General features: G+C 40.1%; 1 protein-coding gene across 4 annotated transcripts in view; it reads right to left on the bottom strand.

The window, feature by feature from the left end:
• Positions 1–287: 287 nt before the first annotated feature.
• The window catches only part of COL4A5 (collagen, type IV, alpha 5), an 81,922-nt gene continuing 60,825 nt past the window's right edge, over positions 288–21,384 (bottom strand). For 2 of the 4 annotated variants that reach the window (XM_014955018.1, XM_014955019.1), the window contains 17 exons: positions 20,816–20,942; positions 19,485–19,565; positions 18,839–18,937; positions 18,214–18,264; positions 17,224–17,409; positions 14,416–14,424; positions 10,886–10,894; positions 9,385–9,518; positions 8,913–8,985; positions 8,671–8,742; positions 8,153–8,281; positions 7,785–7,883; positions 6,283–6,495; positions 5,762–5,939; positions 5,065–5,179; positions 4,576–4,748; positions 288–3,057 (listed from right to left, as the gene is read on the bottom strand). In XM_014955018.1, coding sequence (XP_014810504.1) covers positions 2,976–3,057; positions 4,576–4,748; positions 5,065–5,179; positions 5,762–5,939; positions 6,283–6,495; positions 7,785–7,883; positions 8,153–8,281; positions 8,671–8,742; positions 8,913–8,985; positions 9,385–9,518; positions 10,886–10,894; positions 14,416–14,424; positions 17,224–17,409; positions 18,214–18,264; positions 18,839–18,937; positions 19,485–19,565; positions 20,816–20,942 — 1,830 coding nt within the window. In that variant the 3' untranslated portion in view covers positions 288–2,975. The remainder of the gene's footprint in view (positions 3,058–4,575; positions 4,749–5,064; positions 5,180–5,761; positions 5,940–6,282; positions 6,496–7,784; positions 7,884–8,152; positions 8,282–8,670; positions 8,743–8,912; positions 8,986–9,384; positions 9,519–10,885; positions 10,895–14,415; positions 14,425–17,223; positions 17,410–18,213; positions 18,265–18,838; positions 18,938–19,484; positions 19,566–20,815; positions 20,943–21,384) is intronic. The other 2 variants (XM_014955020.1, XM_014955021.1) reach the window with 1 other exon arrangement.

Below are 21,384 nucleotides of genomic sequence, written 5' to 3'. Positions count from 1 at the left end.
GGTGCCCTCGAGTGGCTGAAGTCTGCAACTTGTCCCCATACAACTTAAAATGCGATTGTTTTCCAGGCTCCTGCTCAAGGTGTTAAGTAGAACAGACTAACGTAATGTGAGTAGTTAAAAGAATAAAAGCTTTAGTTAAATCAGACTTTTCAGGAAAAAGAGCCTTAACTGTAAGTGAAAGAAGTGGTGTTCTGAGCTGGACCACATTTAGGATATGTTGAAGACTATTGTAAAGCTCTAATGTTTAAAATAGTTTTTAAATTTTTAATAATAAATCTGCAAACACAAGCTTTTACCTGTAGTTTAATATTTATATACTGATGGATAGCACCTAGAGGCCCCAACCAACATTTGAGCCCCCTCAATGTCTCTGCCCCAAAGAGCTTACAGTCTAAGCAGTCAAGAAGTAGAAAATAACAACCGTGCTTTCTTGTATAGCTCAGTAACTCCGATCCAACACAGGTCAAGTGATTTACCTGCTCTAAGGCACAGAATGTGTGGTGGGAATCAAACCAACATCTCTAGAATCTCTGCTGCAGGTCTCAGTTAAAAGATGCTCCTTCCTCTCTAGGCCACTTTTCTCTTAATAAAAATTAGCCCGTTTGGAAATCTCAGCCTGAAGCTGATTAAGGTTCAGGACTGTTCTCCAGGTCAGGGTAAGAGCTGCAGGAACAGAACAGAGAATGTATCTGTCAGAAGTGTAGCTACTTCACATATCTTCATTTTCTGTGGTCACCTCACAGGTTTGGGACCTAAAGCTGCCACAAGACCAGCTGTTCTGGGTTCTATCGACCTTGCACAGGAATGGTATCTCCTGTCTTTTCAATTCAGTGGGCTTTGTTTTACATACTGTGAGGGAAGCCCAAATCTTAGAAAGACGCGCTGTTTACGCGCTGCCGAAACCACCATGTTCTGCCCTTTGCCAGCCCCCAGACACAAACGTTCTCGTTGGTGAGCACAGGACAGGAGCTGTTGGTAGGCAAGGCTGGGAGACCTCTTTCCTCTGGATGCTCCTTAATCTGAGCCTCCATTCTTCTGCTTTTTTTGGGGCTAGGGAGAAGCTGCTATGTTCATTTTATGCTTCTGAGGAGCCAGCAGTAAGATAAGGGCTTGTCTAAGTAAGAGACTTACTATTTTATTTTATTTCAGCTTTGGTAACAAGTTCTTGACTTGGAGGTAGCAGCAGGTTCAGTTTATTTCTATATGCATCAGCAAACCAAGATCAAATGAGTTGAAGGATGCACGTTGCTGAATTGCCCACTCTCTACCAACATATATACTGCAGCTAGTTGAAAAAAGACAAAGCTATTAATATTTTGCATTTTAAACTAAAGAACTTCAGTTTCATACTTAGTTGAAAGCTTTTGAAATCAGCACCAATCTCATTGTATAAGTCACTGCTACCTGGTCAGTCACAGTCCTATGTCTTTTGTCAAATGTGCATAAAACAAGGAGGTTTTTGATGCTCCGTGTTTACAATGGTAACTGAAAGGTAAGAATGAATAGCCATTAGCAGATAAATTACTTAACAGTAGTCAATAAACAAATACACTTCACCTGTATAAAGCAGTATGTTAATTCACAAGTTAAGTTGTATTGATAGTTGAGGTGGCAATATACAACGAAAATATTAAAGTATCATCACTTGAAAAATAGTCTTGCTTTGTCAGAGAGCTCTGTTTATACATGAGGGTAAATGAAACAGCACTGACCAGAGAAGCTGAACAGTCATGCATACACAAAGTGATCGTTTGTCAGCTATTGCACAAGTAGTGACACTCCAAGACATACACAGGAGGATTCTTACACAATGACATCAGAAAGACTGCATGCACCATCTTTCAAGGCCTTATGTGAACTATACATACGCAAGAGTTGCTGTATACTGTAAATACATTGTGGAAGTGTATAAATTCACATAAGATTAAAAGATTAATTTGTAAATAGGAAAAGATCAGTTTCCACCAGCTTATGCTTTGCTTTATTCAGAAGGTTTCTTAGTGTGAACACTATTTTGGATAAATGTGACACCACTTCAGAGTAGAGGTTTCCCGTAAGCATAATCTTAAATGCTTTGGTAACTGGATATTCCCAAGGAACAGGTTTTGTTAAACCAAACTGATCACTAGAATGTGACTTATTCAGAAAAGAATGATAGAGAATATGGCTAATAATTTCACATATTTTCAGAAGATACAAAACCACCCCAAACCTCTTCACGTGGATGGGGATTTCTAAGCACAGATAAAACCACTGCTAGCTTGGTGTACGACATTGAAAACCCTGATCAAAATTACTTCAGAATAATTGTGCATTCTCCAATATATCAGGTTGGCAACTGAGGAAGGAAATGAAATATTAAATGAATAAGTTGGCATAAGAGGGGTAAATTCTCTCTGTACTACAAGTTTCATAATAAAATACTGCCGTTTGTTTTCATTTTAGACATAAGAATTTTTATATCAGTCTGGTTTGTTTCTAAATGACTGAAAGTTTCAACTAAAAAGGTGTTTACACAATATACACATTTCAGTACTTACAAAGAGAAATAAGCTTAAAATTTCATATTAAAAACCTGGGATACAGTAGGGTTAGTAGCACCATGAAAAATGTTTTTCAAAACTGCAGTCTTGTTATTTTAAACATACTCAGTGCGTCGTGTTTTTCTTTATTCTCTTGGTTGATCAAAAAGGTGCCATTTTGGTACAGGGAGAGAAAGGAAAAATTTCATCTTCTGATCCTTTGTGAACCTCAAGTGTTCTTTTCTGGTTCCAAGAGATCAATTCTTTCATCTTAGTCCTGTTGCCAAAGAACCCTTAGTTTGGCACATGAGTGAGGTACACTTGAATCTGCGTGGTTAAAACAGTTTAGATTTGTTTTGTTCTTTTCTTTCTGCACAGTAGCACCATTGTTGCAGCTGGAAGACAGTGCATCTTAGGAATATTCAACTGTTTTATAAAACATTCTCCAAGACGTTACGTCTTCTTCATGCAAACTTGACAACGACTAATACGCGTCCTCAAGTCTCCAGCTTTCAGTGTCTCTGACTGCGGTTTACTGGTTGACAGACACAAAGGTAAGGTTAAGTTAGCTTTTTCGTTTACAGAACCATTCCTTTGAACTTCTACTTACAGTTTAAGACAACACTTAAGTACCTAAGTGTGGAATTAGTCCTGTATTTGAGAGTTTTCCTTAAGAGAGTTTTCCTTAAGAGAGGTCTTTCTGTACGACTTCAACAGCAGGAGCCAGATGCTGAGTTTTGCCCAGTGTCTCGGTACGCATGGGGTGCACTAATCAGCTATCTCAGTCTAGCACATGATGTAGTACAAACACCAAACCCAGTGGAAGATGAATTTTGTACATTTGAGACAGTATTTCTGGGGTCTTTGTAGCCCCTGGGTTTCTCAATAGAAGAGTACTTTAACAACCCATACTGCTGCGGTGAGAGATGTGTGTAAGCGATAGCTTTACCAAATTATTTATATTCTGAAAGGGTAGGGAGGCAGGAGATTAATACAGCATATATGTGTAATACGTGTGTATACACAACAAGTTCAATTCTTAAAAGTTTCTTTTAAAAAATAAAGAAGGAAGTTGTGTTTATAGGAGACAAAAAAAGTCAAAGGTGCGTGGTAGCCGTTAGCAGACACTTTCCACTAGTGAATCACCACTGATCAACAACCCTGAAAACTTAACTGTGATGACTGTTTAATGCACATGAAGTATCACAGTTGTAGGTGTAACACAAGGCCAACTTAGGGACCACTACTGCTTAATGTGTGTCACAGTGCCTGCTGCCAGCCCTGCACCACAGAGCGACGTTTTTCAGTTTGGTGGCACTGGGAATATTTATGAGTTTTTTATCAGTACACAAAAAGGGTAATAGCAATTTATTCTATGAAAGGAGATGATTTTTTTTTTAAAAATGGTTTTGCTAAGTTAAAAGGGAGAAGGTTTGAGAAGCTGAGAGACTCCAGCTGAAATACTGACTGCAGCAAAGCTGAGGACAGAATGTCCATTGGGTTCCTTGCTGCCAAAATGGCATCCTAGTTCTTCTGCAAAGTACTCCAAAAAATGGTTGCCACAGAGGGTATGAAACCTCCTTCACACAAGACTTTTAAAAACCAGTTACATGAACATCTGCCTTAAGGTTTAAGTACAGTTGATCTTGCCCTTCATACCTATCCCTTGTATATGTCTGTGAATTACTTTTTCAAATATTTGACTCTGTTGAAAGGCCTGGCAAGAAAAAAACCCAACAAAATAGATCTTTTTAGGCTCCAAATACAGTAACTAGAGTAGTACTGCTTTCAGAGAAGGTATTACTAAATGTGAATAAGAATTGACATAAACCGAATCTGAGTCCCTGCAAAACAGAATGTGCCCTAGCAAGTTTTTACTTAATATTCAAGACTTATAAAGGAAACACTTGAAAAACTGGTTGTGAGGGGGAAAACAAACTAAATTATTTCCCTTTATCCCTGTAAACAAATCTTTTTTGATCTTCAGAATAAATTCGTTTTCCAAAGCTTTCATTCTGGAATAAAGCAATAAAGAAGAAACAGGTTTTCTTACCTGAACATTTCTGACACCTCCACCGTTGCCAGCCAGAAGCTGTATGAATTGGCATAGTAATTACAAGTGCCGCGACCATGGCATTCGATAAACGGAGCCGAGCGGAATTCTTCTAAACAGGATCCAGGCGATGCCAAGGCCTGTCCAGAGCCCTCTGCCCCAGCACTGGTGTGCTGGTGTAGGAGAGAAACACAAATGAGAGTCTTACAGGAGGGGCTAAAAATTAAATATCACGGCATTCAGCTACTAAGAGAGCCACCATTCGTTCTTGGTTGAGATAATGCGGTGTCAGACACCTCCGTAAGTATCAGTTACACTGGGTTCTGGGTACTGGAACATCACTGGTAGCTAATCTTGGCTACCCTGGTTAGTAAGTGAAGGTACAGGCTTTCAAATGACAACTGTTGTGGTATTTAACAAAGTCCTCAAGCAGCTAGTTGAGGACACAAGCGGGTACCAGCCACCTCTGGAGCAGGAGACAGTTCTTACCATCATGAAAGAGTAACCAATCCAAAGGGAGTCCCAGCCTGGAGGACACGTAGGAATCTGAATAGTCTGACTGTGGACAGCTATCACCATAGCAGGAGCTTCACACACAACACATCTGGGCACAGGGGAAGTATCAGAGAAACACGTGATATTAAAATCTAATAGGGGTATGTTTTATTAAGCATTCTTACACAGAGAAAGGAAGGAAGGAAAACTAGCCTGTGAGAGGCTGTCCTATTAATCTAGACTTCTACTTCTCACATATTTTGTAGCTGCAATAAGACAGTATTCTCGAGTGCAAAATCTGCCTGTATTTCCACTAACAACCATTGCGTAAAATACTGAAGCAATTCCTCAAACAAAAACTGGAAGCTCAAGGTCCCCAAGTGCCTTAATGCTCGAGCTGATGGCTCTCGTGTTCTCTTTCCTGTCCATGGTGATCTTGCTCTGCTGCCTACATCGCCATCAGTCAATGAGAGCACTTACAGCCTTTTGGCCACTGATTATCACTGCCACGCACAGACAGATCTTTTAAGACAATGAATACTCTAAAACAAGCTATTTTCCTAGTATTTCCCAGAGCAAAACATGACAGATTCATCCCCTAACATCCAACCTGCAGGTTGGAAATCCATGGATAAGATGTGCTATTTATCCAGATAGTAAAAAGGAGAGCTGCTAGCCCGCTTTGTCTCACCGGCTAATGAAGGGCTGGATGCTTTGCCCAGTCAGTGGCTCCATGCTCATGGGCATGGGCTCTGGAGTTGACAGCCAGTACGAATAGTCATTCCTTGATGCAAAATTACAAACATTGTTGATATTGCAGAACATGAAGGGCATGGTGCTGAAACGTCTCAGACAGCTCCCAGCAGTACCTACAGAGTAAGACACATAAAACATGACAGCAAAGTTTTCCCTTCGTTGCTTTTTATAGCAATTCTTTGAGAACAGTAATTGTGTATTTTTCTTCTGCACCTGTGAGTGCACGGTGCTATCAAGTTGTCACATGGGGGAAAAACATAACTTCTCAGTTTTGGTTTACATTCTTTCATCCTGAATGACAATGTGCAACCTCTGGAGGCAATAGAGCTTAGTATGCAATCCCCATCCTGATCTAAGGAATTGTCATATCTTCAGAGAACCAGAGCATTTGAAGAAGCCACCTTCCCCTTAAACAACCTCCTTCCCCTCAAAGACAGAGCATACAGAATATCTCACCCAAATCCTGGCCATGTGCTCTCTCATTTCCTTGCACATATAGAAGAGAGAATCCATCATATATTCTTGACGTTCCCAGTGGACATGAAGGTGTATCCCTGGTCTGGCTGTGCCGAGTTATAAGGAATCCATGAGCAACAGAAGCTGTTCCAGGAGGACCAGGAGGGCCTTGTAAGCCATCAGGACCAGGAGGTCCCTGTATTCCTCGTGAACCTGTTCACGTGAGGGATATACAACACACAGTATTTATTAACACCATTTCTTGCTCTTTTAGGACTAACATAGCTCTGAAAAGTAGCATGGTTTTATGATCAAGGTGCTTGTGAGTTGAGGGACCTGGTATCTGCTAACACAATCTTCCTCAAATTATTTTTTCATGTAAGCATGGTTAAGTCACTGAGGCTGTCATAGCTACTTATAAAATAACAGTGCAACTTCCCTGTGTTGCAGGGGTGTTGTGAAGTTATAATATGGTCAAAGCTGTGAGGCACTAAGATAAGAACTGCAGTGGACATAACAGCCACTGGCACGAGTCCAAATCAGCTTCCCAGTTCCAAAATGTATTAATCTGTGTATGCAGCATAATAAGATAATATTGAAACATCTTGCTTGAGATCACAAAATAAACAATAGAACAAGAAACAGAAGCAAGTCTCACTGTGGGGCATGTTCTGGTAACACCTGAGCCAAAGCCCACCAAAATGAATAGAAAAGCTGCAGTCAGTTTTGGAGGAGGTCACAAAAAGTGGAAATAGGCTAGAAAAACCTTGAATGACAACAAGAACCAGCCACATGACTGAGAAAGGTATCAGAAAATGCATTTGTTCTTGAACAGCAAAAATATCAGGAAATACAACTGCAAATATTTAGACTATCTTGTTCCACAGTCATTACTATTTACATTTTTTCACTAAAATAATGCTAACAGATTTTGTAGAGCTACTCAGAGAAAAAGCAAAAAAAGCCATTACGGATTACTGTACTGTTTTAACTGTTTAAATTCTAATACTTTTTCTCACAAGTTGCAATCTATACATACTTAATATGCATTATCTTCTTTAGAAAATTGCCCTAGTGCCTAGTCTGATTTCTTTTCTCAAATCATAGTTCAGTCATCGTAATCAATAGTTCAATGGTAGCATGATCTCTGCCTTTTTATGAAGTCTGTTTTTCCCCATTCATGATTTCCATGCAAAATTGAATTTATTTTTCTAGTCTCTCTCTTCTGTTTCTTACTATCTTCATTATCTCCTAGGTATCATCTGTGCTGCAAAGGGGATACAATTAAGCTTGATATTAAGCACTCTACAATGTTATTCAGCAATGACCAGCAATGTCTTGGTTCCAAGAATACTCCAAACCAAACGATTAAGAAAATCCTAAATTTATTATTTTATTATTATTCCCATGAGGTGCAAAGGTTTCTCTTCCCAATATTAGCGTGCACTCACGAAAGGGAGCATCTCTTCTTCCACTAGGTTCTTGTAGGATAAACACCATACCTGGTTGGCCTGGAAGACCTCTCTCTCCTTTGCGTCCTGCTGGGCCATCAAAACCAGGTAGTCCATCTCGCCCTGGGTCACCAGGAAGACCAATTGGACCTAGAACAGACAAATGTGTAAGTGAAATAAAAGCTCTTGAAATCTCACTACAGAAATCTTTAAATTGTCTGGGACTTATCTATTGTTTCTTCATGACACCTTAGACAAGAACAGACCATTAAACCAGATTTCTATGGTAGACCCCTACACTTATCTACCACCTCTTGCTGAATTCAGTAACTTGTCTCTGCAGCCTATGCCAAGTGACTCACAGCCTGCAGTCAGCTCTACTTCTTAGTCATTTTCTCTGCAGCCATCAAGGATCATACCTGGCAATCCCTGTGGCCCTGGCAATCCAGGTGGCCCTTTCGACCCAGGCTGTCCTGGAGGACCCGGGGGACCAGGGTCACCTTTGACAACAATGCTTCGTCCAATGGTACCTGGTATACCTGGTGGACCTGAGAGAAAGCAGCTTAGTGTTAGATAAAACAAGGTGGAAGAGAGCATTAGAAACAGTTTCTGATATTTTTATTGCAAAGTCAGAAGCCAAAAGCTCTATCAAGGCAAAGACTAAGTGTATATATAAGGCATAAAAGTGCTTTGGGAGACACCCCCTTTGCCCCGAAAAAGACAGCTCTTGCAGTGTTAATCCATGTAAACTGGATAAAGAGTATACAATACGGTAGGATTACTTGTGGGGCTAAAAAGTATAGCCTGGAGTTGTGTTTAAGCTGTTGCTCACTTAACTACTTCCATTGCTGGCTGGGACTGACTCAGTCCTACACCCAAGTAACAAATTCTACCAATGGGGAGCAAAAGTGACACTAACGCTACCCAGGAGGCCTACCTGGTGGGCCTGGCAGCCCTGGACTGCCCGTGAGGCCAGCGGGTCCTGCAGGTCCAGTGGGACCCTTCATACCTGAAACATCAAATGCACACAGTTACACAGTGAAAGACTGTGCTGTCTTACCAAATCTGCTGCAGGAATGGCCCAAATCAGGCCTCTCTTCTCCCTGAGGGGCTGTTACTGTGTCTGGAGGTTTTCACTTGAAACAGTAGTTAAATACCTGGGAATACCCAGCTACATACCTGGGAATCCTGGAACGCCTGGAACCCCGGGGTCGCCCTTCATTCCGTTCAGACCTGGACGACCAGGATCCCCCTGGAGAGAAGAGCTGCAGGTTATTCACTCAGACAGTTTCAGAAGGACAGACAGAAAAGGCTTCTGGGGGACAAACACCCACACTTTGGGTCTGTGAACCCGTGCCCTGAAGGGTGAAGCCAGGCGTGCTGCTCGCTGCACTGGGGGCTCTCAGGGAAGGCTGTAACATGAGGGGAGCACTGACAGCTCCAGCTCCCACGGGAATGCAATGGGGACATCCTGCCCAGGTTCCAGGGTATAATTAAGGAAAAGACCCTCTTACTTGCTACAGGACAGGTTGTTAGCTACCATGTTTTGGCTTCTGTTTTACTATGAGAAACCACAAACTCCACCCAAATATAATGAAGTTTTATTGCATTTAAAAATAAACTAGGGGGAAAACTCGATTTCTTGTAGTACCTGGCGTCCAGGAGGTCCTTGATCTCCCTTTTGACCAGTCAGGCCAGGTGGGCCAGGTTGACCCGGGTTCCCTTTTTCCCCTTTAAGTGCTCCACTGCCTGGTGGCCCTCGAGGACCTTCTGGGCCTGGTGGACCTTAACATCGCAGAACAAATATGCATATATCAGTACATGTCACCCATTCTCCCCAAGTTTGTGCCTTCAGTGTAAAAAAAAAAATAAAATTAAAGATATTTTGGCTTGACTTCCCAGCTCTATTTCAGTGCTGAATTCAGGATAAACTAAAGGGAAACCAAATAGAGGGATTATTTGCACTACCCAAATCGGGAACCAAGGCTCCTTATCTCGCTGATGGAGAGAAGGTCTTTCCATAAGGCAGTGGAACTCACCTGCATTAGAAGCTTACCAGTGACCAGACCAGTGCCTTTATAGGAGCCAAGAAACCCAAAATTAGATGGTACAAATATCACCTCTGTGACCTGCATTACATTCTCCTAAGTACTATTTTAACAGACTGAATTCCTTTTGAAAGCCAGTCTCAACAATGTAAAATATTGCTGTTTTTTTTCTGTTAGAATTTAACATACCTACTGAGGAGCCCAATATATACTGTCTACTGACTGCTGGAAGCAGGAAGCCCGTCATTCTGCCTTGCGTAAATCCTGATCTGAGTTGCAGAAACTTCCTCTTGAATGACTCTCCCTCCAATTGATTTATCTATTTTTAGTAGAATTAGACTGTGTAAATCCAACAGAGGAACTGGGCTGGTCTTTAAATATTTTCCCTTTGCTACAGCTATATTAATCCAAAGCAAAGCAGTAGATTTAAATGAAACTTAGGTATTTGGAGAACTGAAAGACGAGACCCTCACCTTCATGACACCATCTAAATTGAAGGTTACTGATATTAACTTGTGGCAAAACAAACTGTATGCAAGTGCAGCAGCAGCTAATAACATTGTACAAGTTAGATCTCATAATTGGATTAACAAAAGGATCTCTTTGCAGGACAGGGCTATGACATTCTCCCCTGTAGTACAACAAATCCAATAACATTTATTAGTGTGCTGGATTTTCAATTCTTCTACAACCTCAAATAATTTAACATCTGCTTTGACATTCTCATAGTCTATATTGAGTAGATAAATTTGATGAGCTGTATTTCTGCATGCAAATCCGAGTACAGCATTCCTTCCAATTTTTTTCTTTTGAAATCAACAGCAATTTTGTACCAGATTTCACACACACTCTGTAGCCGTTTCAGCTACACAAAACATCCCATCATGCAAGGATTTTTTGTCATCATTTTGCTCTTTTATACTGGTCTAGTATTGTGCATATGCAAAATAGTAACAGGTTACCATCTAAGACACACTAATCAAACACATACTGCAGGGTAACCATAGTCCTTAACAAGATAGTCACAGACTTACAGGAAAACATCCATTTCTCTTACATCAAGTGCAACGTAGTAAAATAAATTGACCGAGTTAAGAGTCTAACCTGGAGGACCTGGAAGGATCAGAGTTCACCAAAGCCCAATGATCGATGTTAGAAGGGTCAGACATCACACAGTACAAAACAAGATTACTAGTTAGAAATAGCACAGATGACAGCATATACACTACACAACAACCCATTTCACCAGCATATTTTGTATTTACAGTATAATCCACATGCATGCATAAAACCATACATGAATACACAATGATATGTATTTTCAGATACAAGTTATTCTGGTGACTAGGCTCTACTAAGATTAATTTGACAGTTCATTTAACAGCAAACTTAAAGCTTTACTAAAGAACGTGTTACTGCTTTAACGTTACAGCTGAGGCCTGTGACTGGTTAGTCCTACACACAATGGGGCCTGGACTATCGAACCATTTCACTGACAACATTCAACAGCACGGGGCCTGGAGCTTGGCAAATCTGCAGGTAAATTGTGAATGACAACTCACACTTGAGCAAAATTCTGCTCTGGGTAGGCAGAAGTGTGATTAACAGAAGGACTTATCACCACTAATCAGGTATGAGCCCCAACTATCTGTGAATACAATTCTAGGACTGAAAAGTAGGCTTATACCCTCTTCAAAATGGTAAGCAGGATTGACATGGATCAAAAGGGCTGCAAATGCTATAAGCAAAAATACAGCAGAACTTACAAATTTCAAATTTGTTGTCTTTACTGTTGGCATTACTTTTTTCTTGATAAAAATACCCCAAGATGCTAATTTGCCTGTCTGAGGTTATTATGGAGAATGGCATGTGTTAACATCCTTAGAAAAGTAATTTAAATGTCCTCTTTCAAAAGGTAAGCTGGTTGTCCCTACCATGATCCTGAATTAATACATATTTTAGCTCCCATGCCACTTGCATCTTTCCTGTCAGTGAAATGATTTAAATATATCAACATACCACCATGCAATTTGCAGCTAAAAACTACATTAAATACGTCAGGTTTACCTCAATGCACTATTTCTTACGTATTCATAAATTATTTTAAATACTATCTGTAATAGAGTTGTTAAAAATAATGACATGGACATTTCATTGTTACTGTTACGTATTTATAAACTATATTTCACTGTTAGATAAGTTTTGCTATGATTTATAAATCTGTCCTATACTTGTTGATTATTGAATTCTGGCTGGGCAGAGGCAGAGGGTAGAAGAAAACATGAAGCAATTCTGAGTTCCTCTCAGCACACCCATGGCAGTAGCCTTCTTCAACAGTGTGGTTACTGCTTGTGTGACCACAGTTTAATTAAAAGGTAAAGTCACATTCATTTTTTTATATTACAGCATAAAGCTAGGATTGAAACATGAGGGGCTACCACATTTACTAGCTCACTGGGATTAGGACAGGACACTAAAACCTAAAGTGTATTCCTTTATTGAATTGTGATGACAGTTCTTTGCTTCCTGAAAGTCACCATAGCAAAACCTAAAGACATCATTATTATTACATAGATATACCAAGTCATTTGTGATCTAGACACCGATGTTAAAAATCCTCCCAAGAGCTGGCTTGTGCTACATGCTGAGATGCTAAAATTACGATAAAGTTGTGGAAATGACCCTGTTCTTACCAATCCTGTTCCACTGCCCTGGCATTAGGGAGGGGAGGGCTCTATGCTTCATTTTCATTAAATACATGTTAAAGGAAGAGCTTTCCTCATTTCCTCTAAATGTGCTGGTGAGGCAAAACAATGGAAATAAGGATTTCTCTGCACTGGGAAGTTACACTGCTCTAGGCTGGGAACGTAAAGCACCACTGCTACTCTATAAATTTTCCTGCTGACACTGTTGGTATAAAAGCATCTAATTTAAGTCCCTTGAGAGCGTCCAAAATCAACAGTAGCAGGTGTTACAAAAATGAGTACTGTCACTTGCCCAAGCTGCAAACACAATTATACAGCAAAGATATGGGAGGACAGCCAATGTGCTTTTTTAAAGAAGATGAAAACCAGTATATATTGTTTTCGGCTGCTCTGAGAATAAATTATATCAACATACCACCATGCAATTTGCAGCTAAAAACTACATTAAATACGTCAGGTTTACCTCAATGCACTATTTCTTACGTATTCATAAATTATTTTAAATACTATCTGTAATAGAGTTGTTAAAAATAATGACATGGACATTTCATTGTTACTGTTACGTATTTATAAACTATATTTCACTGTTAGATAAGTTTTGCTATGATTTATAAATCTGTCCTATACTTGTTGATTATTGAATTCTGGCTGGGCAGAGGCAGAGGGTAGAAGAAAACATGAAGCAATTCTGAGTTCCTCTCAGCACACCCATGGCAGTAGCCTTCTTCAACAGTGTGGTTACTGCTTGTGTGACCACAGTTTAATTAAAAGGTAAAGTCACATTCATTTTTTTATATTACAGCATAAAGCTAGGATTGAAACATGAGGGGCTACCACATTTACTAGCTCACTGGGATTAGGACAGGACACTAAAACCTAAAGTGTATTCCTTTATTGAATTGTGATGACAGTTCTTTGCTTCCTGAAAGTCACCATAGCAAAACCTAAAGACATCATTATTATTACATAGATATACCAAGTCATTTGTGATCTAGACACCGATGTTAAAAATCCTCCCAAGAGCTGGCTTGTGCTACATGCTGAGATGCTAAAATTACGATAAAGTTGTGGAAATGACCCTGTTCTTACCAATCCTGTTCCACTGCCCTGGCATTAGGGAGGGGAGGGCTCTATGCTTCATTTTCATTAAATACATGTTAAAGGAAGAGCTTTCCTCATTTCCTCTAAATGTGCTGGTGAGGCAAAACAATGGAAATAAGGATTTCTCTGCACTGGGAAGTTACACTGCTCTAGGCTGGGAACGTAAAGCACCACTGCTACTCTATAAATTTTCCTGCTGACACTGTTGGTATAAAAGCATCTAATTTAAGTCCCTTGAGAGCGTCCAAAATCAACAGTAGCAGGTGTTACAAAAATGAGTACTGTCACTTGCCCAAGCTGCAAACACAATTATACAGCAAAGATATGGGAGGACAGCCAATGTGCTTTTTTAAAGAAGATGAAAACCAGTATATATTGTTTTCGGCTGCTCTGAGAATAAATATCCCTGGCGGTGTTCAAGGCCAGGCTGGGTGGGGCTTTAGGCAACCTGGTCTGGTGGGATGTGTCCCTACCCAGGGCAGGGGGGTTGGAACTAGATGATCTTTAAGTCCCTTCCAACCCAAACCATTCTATGATTCTACAAAATATGCTAAAACAAGTTTCATGCTTGGGGACACTTTATAAAAGCCTTGCAAATCTGGACCTACATGATCTTCCACCCTGGGGAGAGCAACACTATGCCCTTCCAACATCAGTCCTACAACAACATGGAGGAAAAGTTCAAAAGCCAGCTCTGAGCCTTGCTTTTCTACCACAAATTAAAAGGCTATGTCTGAAAAATGACTTGGAATATCTACATTTAGACACTACAACACTATATACATTCATTTTCATGCAAAGTTATTATTTTGGAGTTAAGGGGCTAACCTGAGGGACCTGGGAGTAGGGGGTCAGAGTTCACCAAGGTCATCATTAGAACAAGGGGAAAAACATCAAAATTGTTAGAAATATCAACAAGCTAACATATTCAACTAAACCTTTCTTTTTAGATTTAGCTCAATATTCCTTTACATACAGTATGCAAAACACCAAACTATTATTATTCATAGCAATGAAAATAGGCATGTGGAGTAACAGCAGTGTGGTGTTGCCCTAGAAATTGGCGTAATTTTATAATCAATTAATAAATCTGTCCCAAAACCATCTATAAATGGTTTTTTTTTTAGGGGCAACTCAACTGGAGTCAGAAAGCTCTTTGACTTCATCACTTTTTCTAATCTTAGAATATGCCCAGAAGTCAACAACGAACAGTATACACATACAGCTTCTGGTTTTATTTATGTCCCTAGAAGGGGGGTAATTTGACAGCCACACAGCTGCTTTTATGACTAACTGCCTTATGTTGAAATGTTACAAAATCAGCGTTCCAACAATAGACTGTGTTATCATTTGAAACAAAAGGCTGGAGTGCTGATTGTACCAGAACTGCAATAATAGTTTGGTTTATCCACATTAGTTCACGCATAACTGAGCAAAACAAATGCTTCACTTTATACATTGCATGCAACAAAAATGGAAATAAGAGAGAAAGAGAAAGAGAAAGAGACAGCGTGAGAGCGAGAACATGGCTGAGCAGAACCTCACTGGTTGTTTCACCCCTGCCAACACTCATAGAGCTGCACAAAATGAGTCCCACCGTTCCTCTGCCTCCCCAGCTGACTGGAGTCAGTAACCACCTGATTTATACAGAGAAGTGTGAACAGGATGAGAAGCTTCATTAAAAACATCAGTGCTACAGCAGAGCATAGAATCTCACTTGGTGGTTTTATTATACACCAGGAGCTGCTTAGCTGCTTTACTGTTTTTTTTTTAGAGTTTGGAGATATCCTCTGTATAGGAATCTTTTAAAAATGAAAGCCTGTACTCTTGTGGACCAATCAGCTTCCTGTGCCAAAATTTTAATTGCTGTATCACTCTACATACAGAAAAATTATCTTTGGGACATCTTGACATCTAGGATGTCTCAGGCCTTTATTTGGGGTCACTTAAATTACAAAGCCCAAGTCCAGCATCCCAGCTACACTCTGACCACAGCGAGCAGGGCTGGGATGACTTGTCCCTCACTCCTACCTGCCAGCAAGCAAATAGGCAGGAGAGGACAAGGCCACACAGAAAGCAAATTAGGACTACTAACTGGCTGCAGGGATGCTCCACTGACTGGTTAGAGCTCCTGGGGCACAGCAGTAAGTTCCTCCAGGAGAAAGGGGGAAGGCGTGCACAACTCCTTCCACTAACCTAACAGAAAACCAGGAAGAAATTGCGACTGGCTGTGAACTATTAACCCACTGGGTTGTTCCACACCAGTCACACAAAAAGCAGGTTTAGGATACAACACAATTCAACTATTTTTACTAGGATTTAAGGAAAACCTCATTATACTGGCAAAGAGCACATCTCAGTTTTAAGGTGTTATAAACTAAAACCAAATGCTGTTTATAATGATGTATTTTTCAAATGCAATTAGGATAGATGAGTTCATTGCCTACTCTTCATAAGAGAAAAGCTCATAGTGCCATTGAGAATGATCAAATATTACTCAACACCAGTTCTAATGAAAATATTGTGATAAAATTCCATTCTAAAAATATTTTTTCAGTGGGATTATCTCCTCCTATGTCAGAAGAAGCATGAGGAAAAAGCAAATCTTTGAAATCTTTCCAAGTGTGTACTGCAAAACTAAACTCTCCCTTGACACCCAAAAATGAAAAATATGTGTAGCAGCTATTTTACAAATGTACTAACTCAAAACTAATTTTCCCCAAACAAGCCGTTGAATAACAGAAAAATTTGAGGTCAGAGTTTATGGGCAATAAATAAAACTATTACTTCTCCATTAATATGCAAAGAAAAAAAACTGTAATCAAAGCTTGGTTTGACGGTAGTCTCATTTAAGGAGACTCTATCTATACCTGGACTCAAGATTCAGCAATAAGCTTGAGCCAGAGCTATGAGACGTTCACTGAAGTTAAATTTTTCAAGAGCAGTATCTAAATGCAAATAAACACCCTACGACACAAAATATAAATCAAATTCTAATACAGGCCAGGGAGTTGCTCAGCGATGTTAACTCGGCATAGTGGTTTTTTCATTCCCAGAGTTAGTTGGTGCAGGAACAAAATGCAGACATGGAATGGAAAGGTGAACACGGCATGATGGTGCACTGAGTCCGTGGGAGCCACATGACACAATGGAGGAGTGACTTATGTTACATGACACGCAGATGAGGAGGCAGCTATCCAATTTGATCATGCTGTGATGCTAGTGTGAATTTGATTTTCATGACTCTTAAAGTGATGGGGTTTGTTACGTTTGGTTTTTTGTGCGCAATGACATTTGCTGATCACGTGACAACACTGCAAAGGGGTCAGGCGCTGGAAGGTCGGTGCCGTGCTCGCTAGGTGATTACTGGGACAGCATGCGGAGGATCTCCCGTTTATTAACGCGTTGCATTTTTGCTGCTAGGTATCAGAGATTTATAGAAACTGAGATTGTTTTATTTTGAGATACTGTTACTTTTGGCAACAAAATCCTCTGGTTGCCCACAGACATGAAGACCTATGCCATGGGGCTTGAACTTATCCATCCAAATAAATTGAAAACGTTTAAAGGCTGATAACCTACCAGCAAAATACGGAAGTACTGGCAGGTATTGATAGGTACGGATCGCGCTTTTACCTGGCCTTCCTGGAACACCTGGTGGGCCAGGGCTACCTTTAGGACCTTCCAGAGGTGGCCCTGGTACTCCTGGTGGACCTGGTGGACCCTGTAGACCAGGGAATCCCTGGAAACCTGGTTCTCCCTTCAGACCTGGAAGTCCAGGGGGCCCCGGTGGGCCAGGTAACCCCAGTTCCCCTTTTTGCCCTGTAAAACCAAACAGCCATGTTTATGAATACTGTTACAATTTGATATGCAAAGAAGTCCAAATCTCAATTTGCAGAGCCATTTCTCTCTCCAGCAGGAGGTGCGAGTCTGGCCACAACTCACTTCATTTGCACAGCGAGACAGTATAGCATTGTTCTAACATGCAGAGGAGAGTTGTGGCTAGTAGTTCTTGCAGGAGAAAGTGCTATAGCTTCTGACACGTTAAAAGGTCTAAATCACACTTTACTACTCAATGATGCTGTAATTCATAAACATCCTCTGAGTTTGTAAGCCTGCAAGCAATGCTTTCGGTGAAGAAATCTGTCAGTATTAAGACTTCATCATTTTTTTGAGATACTGCTGAAAGTTAAGACATATTTGCAAATAAGCTTGAAGTATTTAGGAGCTTTAATGCTACTGAAAGTAATATAACAGGTTGGGAAGTTGCTTTTGAAAAGATAACAAGCAGCTATATTTTCAAAGCAGCTTCATTTGTCATCAGTTGTATGAATGTTTTATTTACTGAGACAAATCAGCAAAGTTCCAGACAATGCAGTAGACTATTATCCTGTGTGGATTTATTCTGTCTGCATAATTGCTAATTTACAAAATTCAGTAGTCAGTAATGAGTATCTTTAGTACCATGGTTAATTGAAACGGCCTGCTGAGAAAAAAAATTATGTTATTTTAGTTGTTGCTATGGCATTCATTTGTTGCAGAACATAAAACTTGTCCTTCTTTTTCTGGTGTAAAGATATATTTTACATTCAACCTTTTTAACAAAGATCAACAGAGAAACTATACCTGACAATCCTGGGAGTCCTGGAGGTCCTGGGCGCCCAAAACCTGGTAGACCTGCAAAGAAACAGATGCATTTAATAATAAACTTTTAGCTTTCACTTCTCCAGGAATAGGAATATGAGGCTGAGAATGATAAAAGTGCAGTTCATCTAAATCTCTGATTCCTTGAGACTATTAGGATTCTCATTCACTCACCAATCTACACCAAAGCTAGTTTTGTTACAAAATGCATCTGTAACTTCCATAAATATTTCCATCCATTCACAAGATGCTCTTTCAGATTTTGGGAGTTAAAACATTTGCATTTTTGGTTGAGATTCTATCTTTAAGGCAGTCATTACACTGTTTATCCATTATGTAACTGAGATGAAGCAATACAGCTACCATGGAATACAGGAACAGGGGCTGGTGTTGAAGTCAGGTAACAAAAGAAATCTAAGAGCTGATCGAATTCTTGTCCTGTGCTTCATTGGCAGCTTGACAGCAACCTTTGTGAACCGTTCACCAGCTGGGAACCACAGGAGCAGCTCTGAAGGTGTATTGGCAGTTATAGGAAAAACAGAATAGAGAAAGCAGGACATCAGAATGCAGAGTGGAGAGGAGAAAACAAACAGGAAGGATACCTAACCTGGTTCACCCTTCTGACCAGCTGGGCCAGGGATACCATCTCGACCAGGCTGTCCCTTCTCCCCTGAAGGACCTGGAGGGCCAGGACGGCCAATATCACCTAAAAGGGGATAGAACACATTAGCACACTAATATCTAACGTGCAATAAAAAAACCAACCTCCCCACCATCTGAATCCAAAGATGTGGCAGTGTAATAACAAACTCACAAAGGTGTAATCTTAAAATTAAAACCTTTCTCTCTCTCCCCCCGGACAATTTAGAAAAGGCTTTTAGGCCTGTGACCTTTTAAACAGTTAGTGTTTGCTAAAAATAATATAATGCTTCCCCTTTAGGATAAATTAGAATTTTGCTCTTAGAAAAACAGGTTTAGACCAGTAGAATACTTAGCATAAAAAAAGCTGGTAAATACTGTGATGATTAACTTCTTGTTTCTACAGCTAATGATATGACACAAGTCATCAAGAGAAAGTTTATTCTTAGTTCACTGTTTAATTTCAGTGAACTAAGCGTGTGCAACGGTGTTTGAGCATCCATACACATAGATACATTTTCATGATGTTAAAAAGATGAGAAAAAAAGGAAGTGGCTTCATGTGCTATGTTTTTCACAGAAGCAGCTGACCTTTGCTGCACTGTTGATGCTCACCTACTGGCCCTGGTGGTCCAGGCAGGCCAGGATTACCTGGAGGCCCCTCGATACCTTTTGGTCCTGGAATTCCCGGCGTTCCTGTAAAGTACGAATATTTAAATCAAATTAAGCACAAAACTGGCTTTTCAGCAGATCTTGAAATGCCATAATTGGAGATGCCCTGAGTACCAAATGAGCTAATTGTATCAAAATACTGTATTTATGCTCATTTTGCAGATTTACAGCTGATCAAGGAGATGAATTATAAAGCAAAGAATGTACAGAAACAAAACATATTGGCACAACTGTCCTTACTGCTACTTTCAAGACTCTGTCTTCTTAATTGCTGAGTGCCCGTGGCCAAGGACACAGTGAGTGAGTCTGGCAGCCTGCTAGGAAATCACCATTTTAGAGACAGGTGTTTCTGCTTGACAACAAATTGAAAGCATTATGAACTGTGGCTGGATAGTCCTTCCCAATCCTCTTTTCCTTTCCTGAAAAAGCATCTTAATAAAAATGGTCTTAGTTAGAACTTACACAGGATTCTCACCCCCTACAGCATAAACTGAGTGGGAGGTAGGGAAAACAATGGACACATTGCAGTATGTTCTGAACAGCATCTGAGCCTGATGAAGGCAGTGTCTCAATACACTGTTCTGACTGTTCAGTCTTTCAGCATGACATGAAGCAGAGGTTAACAACTGTCAGGCTCATGGCCAGGTTTCATTATCTTCTGAGCTTCCTGCTGCCATGGCTACGCTGTTATAAATTCCCTAACTTCCTACTTTGAAGCAGCTCGAGTACGCTTGTAGAACAGCCTTTATTGCTGTAAAGTGTATGAATAAACACCTTGTTTTTTTAAAGAACCGACATATACCCATAAACACTATCTATTAGTATTTTTTTAAAAAGAGTGCAAAACCTATTTCCATTATGTTTCAGAAAGAGATTTCTCTTTAGAACATATTTTAGACAATAAATGCTATTTTAAAAGCCCAGTTTTCTTGATGACACTTTTTTATTGATTCAGGAAGGAAAAATATGGAGCCAAACATAGGCATTTTGTGGGTCAGAGGAGACGAGAGTGACTGCTGCAGGGAGAGGAGAGCATTAGCTAACATAACTCTGCATCTCCCCGGAGCAGATGAATAATTTCAGAAGGCTCTCTTAAGTGATGCATTCACACACTTACTCTTGCAGTGACAATTCCAACAGCACAAAGCTTAGAAGCAGCAGATTGCTAGAAACTTTGAGAGAAGCTGCAGCCCTTCACCAATTACCCACTCTGTTTAGGTGTATGTACCAATATAAGCAAGAGGAAAAATAAAAAAAATCCTGTTCGGAATTACCTGGGAATCCAGGAAGGCCTGGTTCTCCTTTTGCACCTGGACTGCCTGGAAATCCAGGCAAGCCAGGATTTCCAGCTACTCCTTTACTGCCAGGACTACCTGGGTATCCAGGCAAACCAGGATCACCCTAGAAAACATTAAGCAGAAATAAGTACCGCGCCTTTGTAAGATGGACAAGTCCTTCTTGTACGCTCCAAGTCTTATCATCACAAAAATGTCACCATTATATTGTGTATACTTCTCCTTATATCCAGTTAATTATAACCAGAAAATTAATTGGAAACAGTAATTGTAAAGATTTTAAAAGTTTTCCCCTAAAATTTTGTAGAGTATCATCGCTTTTCCTCAGAATTGGCCTACATTAAAGAAAAAAGTGTTTGCTTTCCTTTCAGAAGAGACAGAGATTTTTACCCCATGATAATGCTGAAGAAAAAGAGAAGTCTGTGGCTCTTTAATAATGTGTTGGTTTTGCTAAATTAATTGCTGCACAACATAAATTGTAAGGCATCAGTGAAGGCTGCTAGATATTCTGTAGGTCTGCTTGTCACTTCTTTGTGGGTGACGGATAG

The sequence above is a fragment of the Calidris pugnax genome, unplaced genomic scaffold (genome assembly GCF_001431845.1).
Source record: "Calidris pugnax isolate Ruff unplaced genomic scaffold, ASM143184v1 scaffold38, whole genome shotgun sequence".
In the NCBI taxonomy this organism is placed as follows: domain Eukaryota; kingdom Metazoa; phylum Chordata; class Aves; order Charadriiformes; family Scolopacidae; genus Calidris; species Calidris pugnax.
This window is presented reverse-complemented; position numbering and strand designations above follow the sequence as displayed.